This window comes from Seriola dumerili, unplaced genomic scaffold (assembly GCF_002260705.1).
Source record: "Seriola dumerili isolate Sdu_G_001 unplaced genomic scaffold, Sdu_1.0 BDQW01008273.1, whole genome shotgun sequence".
In the NCBI taxonomy this organism is placed as follows: Eukaryota; Metazoa; Chordata; class Actinopteri; order Carangiformes; family Carangidae; genus Seriola; species Seriola dumerili.
In genome coordinates this window covers 26,211-33,250 of record NW_019182528.1, presented here as the reverse complement: position 1 = coordinate 33,250, position 7,040 = coordinate 26,211, and the positions used below count along the sequence as shown (strand labels likewise).

The window sequence follows — 7,040 nt, the reverse complement described above, 5'->3', positions numbered from 1 at the left end:
TGCTAGCTCGCTACTAGCCCGCTTCTATCAAATTACAGTAATTAGCGTTAGCTAAACTAGCTAAGTTAGCTGGTTAACTTCCAACGGCCGCGGAGGCTTTAATGTAACTTACCTGCTCCTGGCGGGTTCATTTACTAGTTATTAATCCAGTGACCGGTTATAGGTTCACTCACCGGATGGACTGAATCGTTCCCAGAAAAAAAGTCACAAGTGGCGATGCTGCCTCCGCCGTTACTTCACATCCCAGCCCGGCGATGATCCGCCCGGCTGTGGTAGTTTAACTACTTGGTATTTAATCCTCAAGCCATTCCAATGTCTACAAGCCTCAGCTGGCTAATTAATAATCATTCACTGTGATTAGAGGCGACGAAATGATCATTTGCCATAGTAAATCATAGAACCAGCGGTGAAGGAAGCAGCTAAATGGCGACACCTACCGGCAAGAGCGAGGAACAACACCTGTTCCTGCAGCACCAGAAGGGGAGAACAAGGATGGATGGATGTGAAGATTTGTAATTTCAGTTAATCATTGTTAAATAAAATAATAGTAAGAACTAAAGCTGCTTCAATTAGTCAAATTTTCAGTTAGAAGATGGATAGAAAATGAATCAGCAACAATTTTTATAATCAAATAGTTTTTAATTTAATATGATGTATTAATTTAGTTATTTTTAATGAGAATCTTTGGATTTAGACTGTTGGTCAAACAAATTCTTTTGTAACTGCTTGAACCACTGAAGACAGTTTTACTTCACTTTGGGTGTTGGACTTCAAACTTCACCTGAGGATCAAAACCATGAATGTAGAACACCTGAAAAGTCCTCTAACACTGTGAAACATTAGGTCAGAGAGACTGGAGACATAATTTCTAAAAGCTTGTCATTCTTTCCTCTGAGTGTTGGACTTTCCGATGTGATCAAACACACAACCTCTAAATATATCAAGACTTTGAAACTGTGAGAGATTTTGAGTTTTCTTGTGTTGGACTTCAAACTTCATTGAGTTACTGAGGATTAAAACCCGTGACCTCTAACCTTTAGACAAGTCTTCAACAGCTTGAGAGACTGGGACAGAAACAAAAACCAGTTCTTCTCCTGGAGACTGCCAGTCTTTCCTCTGGACATTGGCTTTCAACATTAAATCTCTGTCTCAGGATTGAACCAACAACCTCAAAACTTCCGGGGAGTCATAGACCACCTTTGAAGTTAGCCGATTCAAATTGCACATGAAGCAAGTTAATGTAGACCTCTTCTTTTAGGACCTTTCAGGCTTTTCTCTGAATGTAAACCTTCAACACTGAGAGCCTCAACAACATTGTCATTGACTGTCTTTGTCTTTTCTCAGACTTTTCAAACAAACTGTGACAGTGTTTTAGTTTGAACTGAATCGACTCAGTCGTCCTCAGATTCAGGAAAAACACAAACATTATCAGTAATGCTTTTATTGTGAAAAGGTAGATAGATAGATCGATAGATAGATAGTTAATTTATCGAAAATTTAGCCGTTTTATTAATGCATGAATCTGAAAACTTGTGTGTGAGTGAAAGAGACAGACATGTAGAGACTGAACTATCTGTTCAACAGTGAGAACGTTTCTCTCTCTGCTACATTCAACAAAGAGACACTGAGGAACCAGGACTGAACAAGAGTCGAACTCTAACTCCAACCCAAACCCCAAACCCAAACCCAGGATACAGAGGTTCAGTGAAGGTGGTGTTGAAGGTGTGGAGGTGGATCAGTTTGTTAGAGGAGACTCTGTAGAAGGACAGAGAGCCAGCAGGATAGTCCACATACACTGCTACTCTGTGAGAGACAGAGGAGGAGGAGGAAGAGGAGGAAGAGAAGGAGGAGAGGTAGGAGGACAACCTGGACAACATGAAGGAGGAGGAGGAGGAGGAGATATATGTTTCTCTGTTATTGTGACAGACAGAGTAACCAAAATCAGAGCAGTTCAGACTCCAGGACTGATCGTTCCATCCAAACACACAGTCTTTCCTGTTTCCTCTCCTGCTGATTCCTCTGTAACTCACTGATATATAAACATGTCCTCTCCACTCGACCTCCCAGTAACAGCGACCAGTCATACCAGTTGAACACAGCAGCTGAGGCCAGAGGTCAAATCTGTCTGGATGATCAGGATATGACTGATCCTCCTCCACATGTTTCACCTCCCTGTTGTTGTCAGACAGTTTGATCTGTCTGTTCACTGTGTTTGTGTTGATTGTGAGTTCACAGGAATCTGATGGAGAGAACAAGACACAGCTGCAGTTATTGATCATCTGATCAGTTATTGACAGTTTGATGATGACTCCTGACATCAGTGATGTGACAGTTTGAAGATGGTTGAATGTGCTGCTTTGTTTTCATCAATCACATTAAAAACACACTTACACTTCCTCAGACCTGGTGTCAACCATCGGACTCCACCAGGCTCCGCCCTGAAAGGAGGAGGGGGGTCAGACCAGCACGTTCTCTGTCAGCATGCACACATGGACATTACATGGCTCTCATACACAGACTGTTTGATTACTGTGTTCAGATGGAGGCTTGTGTGTATGGATGTACATTGACCACAGAGAGAAAGGAAGTGGAGTCTTCATCTTTAATGATACAGAGCAGGGAGGAGACATGGAGAAGACACTTCATCACCTTGTCTAATAGTAAAGTCTGCACCTGCATAAAGTCCCTCCTCGATCAGACAGTGTGTGTGTCTGCAGCAGGCCTCTACATACCTGAGAGTGTCCAGTCTCCAGTCTGGATCCTCCAGTCCAGCAGACAGAAGCTTCAGTCCTGAGTCTCCTGGATGATTGTAGCTCAGGTCCAGCTCTCTCAGGTGGGAGGGGTTGGAGCTCAGAGCTGAGGCCAGAGAAGCACAGCCTTCCTCTGTGACCAGACATCCTGACAGACTGAACACACAAAACAACACACAGGAACCCTCTGTCAACACCTGCTGCTCTGTTAAACTGTCATCAGATAAACAGGTTGATGGATCCTGACCTGAGAGTCTCCAGTGTACAGAGTGGACTCTCCAGTCCAGCAGACAACAGCTTCACTCCTGAGTCCTGCAGGTCGTTGTTACTCAGGTCCAGGTGTCTCAGACTAGAGGACTGGGAGCTGAGGACTGAGGACAGAGCTCCACAGCTTCTCTCTGAGAGGTTACAGCCACTCAGTCTGAAGAGATGATCATGAGGAATTAAAGAAGAAAGGAAGTTATTTTCTCTCCTGTTGAAAAGACAGAAGTGTCTTTATATAATGATGAATAAATCAACTCTCTCTACACTTACAGAGCTTTGTTAGAGGCTTTGACCACTGGCAGCAGCTTCAGAAGAGCCTCCTCTGAAGCAGAGTATTTCTTCAGGTCAAACACGTCCAGATCTTCTTCTGAGGACAGTAAGATGAAGACCAGAGCTGACCATTGAGCAGGAGACAGTTTATCTGTGGAGAGACGTCCTGATCTCAGGGACTGTTGGATCTGCTCCACTAGAGAACGATCATTCAGTTCATTCAGACAGTGGAACAGGTTGATGCTTTTCTCTGCAGAGGGAGTCTCTTCAATCTTCTTCTTGATGTACTGGACTGTTTCCTGATTGGTCTGTGAGTCACTTCCTGTCTGTGTCATCAGACCTCGTAGGAGAGTCTGATTGGTCTGCAGTGAAAGACCCAGGAGGAAGCGGAGGAACAAGTCCAGGTGTCCATCTGGACTCTGTAAGGCCTCGTCCACAGCTCTCTGGTAGAAGTTTGTCTCTGCAGATTCGTCTCGTCTTGGTTCAGACTTCTTGGAGGTTGATTGTTCTTCTGACATCAGATTGAGTCCAGACTTGATGAAGGTCAGATGGACATGAAGAGCAGCCAGAAACTCCTGAACACTCAGATGGACGAAGCAGAACACCTTGTCCTGGTACAGGCCTCTCTCCTCTTTAAAGATCTGTGTGAACACTCCTGAGTACACTGAGGCTGCTCTGATATCGATGCCACACTCTGTCAGGTCTGATTCATAGAAGATCAGGTTTCCTTTCTGCAGCTGCTCAAAAGCCAGTTTTCCCAGAGACTCAATCATCTTCCTGCTCTCTGGACTCCAGTGTGGATCTGTCTCAGATCCTCCATCATACTTGACCTTCTTCAGTTTGGACTGAACCACCAGGAAGTGGATGTACATCTCAGTCAGGGTCTTGGGCAGCTCTCCTCCCTCTCTGGTTTTCAACACCTCCTCCAGAACTGTAGCAGTGATCCAGCAGAAGACTGGGATGTGGCACATGATGTGGAGGCTTCGTGATGTCTTGATGTGGGAGATGATCCTGCTGGCCTGCTCCTCATCTCTGAACCTCTTCCTGAAGTACTCCTCCTTCTGTGGGTCAGTGAACCCTCTGACCTCTGTCACCACGTCAACACACTCAGGAGGGATCTGATTGGCTGCTGCAGGTCGTGTGGTTATCCAGAGGCGAGCAGAGGGAAGCAGTTTCCCCCTGATGAGGTTTGTCAGCAGCACGTCCACTGAGGTGGACTCTGTAACATCAGTCAGGATCTCAGTGTTGTGGAAGTCCAGAGGAAGTCGACACTCATCCAGACCGTCAAAGATGAACACGACCTGGAACTGATCAAACCTGCAGATTCCTGCTTCTTTGGTTTCAGTAAAGAAGTGATGAACAAGTTCCACCAAGCTGAACTTTCTCTCTTTCAGCACATTCAGCTCTCTGAAGGTGAATGGAAATGTGAACTGTATGTCCTGGTTGTCTTTGTCTTCAGCCCAGTCCAGAGTGAACTTCTGTGTTAAGACTGTTTTCCCAATGCCAGCCACTCCCTTTGTCATCACTGTTCTGATTGGTCCGTCTCTTCCAGGTGAGGCTTTAAAGATGTCTTCTTGTCTGATGGTTGTTTCTGGTCTGACTGGTTTCCTGGATGCTGTTTCAATCTGTCTGACCTCATGTTCATCATTGACCTCTCCAGTCCCTCCCTCTGTGATGTAGAGCTCTGTGTAGATCTGGTTCAGAAGGGTTGGGTTTCCTGCTTTAGCGATCCCCTCAAACACACACTGGAACTTCTTCTTCAGGTTAGATTTGAGTTCACGTCGACAAACTGGAGCAATAAGTTCTGAAGGAACAAACAACAAATAAGATCAATGAAGAAACTATAAAGTCAATATTTCATCATTTCATCTCCCTAAAGAAAACATGTATGAACATGTTTCCCTCCATGTGTTGATGTTAGTAAATGTCTCATTTCTCCATCATGTTGAATCTTTAGAGAAATCCTCTTACTGCTCTGCAGACAGTCAGCCAGCTGCTCCTGCTTCATTCTCCTCAGGAAGTTCACTGTGATCTTCACAAATGCCTCTCTGCTGCTCCTCTGCTCTTCATCCTCAGCGTCCAACACCTCCTCATCCTCCCTCTGACTCCCTGAGCATTCTGGGTAATCTGGACTCAGAAGCTTGTGCATCTTCTTCAGCTCGTTCTTGACAAAAGTGACCATGTTCTCCTCCAGCAGCTGGAACAGAAAACTATATGAATGACAGCATCAAACATCAGATCCATGTTGGACAGACTGACAGTCCACTGGTCTGAAAGTGCAGCATGGAGATTATTGTGAACACAACAGATGGAGCAGTAGTTGTTGTACATGTACAGACCATAAATATGGAGTCCAGCTGTGTTTGATGCTGCTGGGCAGACTGAGCACTGGGAACCTCTGAGCTCTCCTGGTCCACTCTGTGGAGGAATCATGAAGAATGAGCTCACATTATGTCTGTCCACACAGAGACAGACACAAGCTAAAGGTCCATGAAGTCACGTTTGGATGTGACAGCCAATCAGACGACTCCCTGTAGCGGTAAAGGTTTACTAGTCCTGCTGATCCCACTGAGAATCAACAGCTCAGTCTGCAGCTGTTTGTAGCTTTCAGCTCAGTGTTTGCTTTAGTCCCAACAGCTCTCACCAACCCTCCACAGTTTTACCTCCACCTTCCAGTGAGGACGTTCACAACAGACACAAACACTTTGATTTCAGACCAGGTCCAACAACACGTCGTACAAACTAGTTCTTTTCTACAATAACCTGAGTCTCACTGTCAGTTACAGCTTACATCTGATCAGCTGATGGACGTCGCCCTTTAAACTCAACGATAACATCCTTTGACATGTCGCTCTTTAAAGACAGACAGCTGGGTTCAGGAGAGTCTGGTCTCTGCTGCTGGATCCTGAAACAAAAACAGAACTGATAAATGTTCATGTTGAATAAAAACTGGTGAAAAATATCTTCAATCTTTAAATAAACAGAACAACTGACTTTTAGTGAGAAACGTCTTTCTGACTGTTTTTAATTCTGACCTTCCATCAACAGATTGTCTGAATTCACTCTTCATGGACACACAGCTGGATCCAGGTTCAGGTCCCGGTCCAGGTTCAGGTCCAGGTCCAGCAGAGTGTGGTGTGTCTCTAACACTAACACACACAGAGCTTTGAGTGTGAATAATGATGGAGCAGTGATGTGAGTCATGGACAGTTAGAGATCCTCATCTCACCTCTGAGCTCTGGTCTGGCTCTCATGTTCCCCACACAGAGTGGTTTTAGAGGGAGGGGCTCCCTCCTCTCTGTCCTCACACTGATCCATGCTGCTGAGTTCACATCCACATCAGCTCACACACACTTTCTACCTTCATGTGGAGAGAAACACACATCATTCATCTGCACATCAACTCAAATGTACATCATTTCTCCAGCTGCTCCTCCACTGATTGGCTCTTCTTCTCTGTTTCATATCAGTGTGAGGCAGAGGAAGCTGCCATCAGCTGCTGTACTTCTACCATCTGTCCACTAGATGGCGTCATGAAGCTGCAGTGACGTGAAGAGCAGCCCAGCAAACACACGGGATCATGGACGATCATTAACATCCACTGATTCACTGAGTTTATCTGACAGTCTATGTCTAATGCAGTACAAGTATAAAGTACTAGAACATGGAAACACTCCAGAGAAGTGCAAGTACCTCAGAACTGCACTAGAGTACATGTGCTCAGTTACTCTGAAGAATCTGATCCTGATTATTGAT

The 7,040-nt window shown here is 45.1% G+C and overlaps 1 protein-coding gene across 1 annotated transcript; it reads right to left on the bottom strand.

The window, feature by feature from the left end:
* Window positions 1–3,280: 3,280 nt before the first annotated feature.
* LOC111240016 (protein NLRC3-like) lies at window positions 3,281–6,573 on the bottom strand. The gene is made up of 5 exons (XM_022769973.1): window positions 6,320–6,573; window positions 6,076–6,189; window positions 5,624–5,702; window positions 5,256–5,481; window positions 3,281–5,088 (listed from the first exon to the last, which is right to left on the bottom strand). The coding sequence occupies exons 1-5, from the start codon at window positions 6,352–6,354 to the stop codon at window positions 3,281–3,283; spliced, it is 2,262 nt and encodes a 753-aa protein (XP_022625694.1). The 5' UTR covers window positions 6,355–6,573.
* Between the last annotated feature and the right edge of the window lie 467 nt (window positions 6,574–7,040).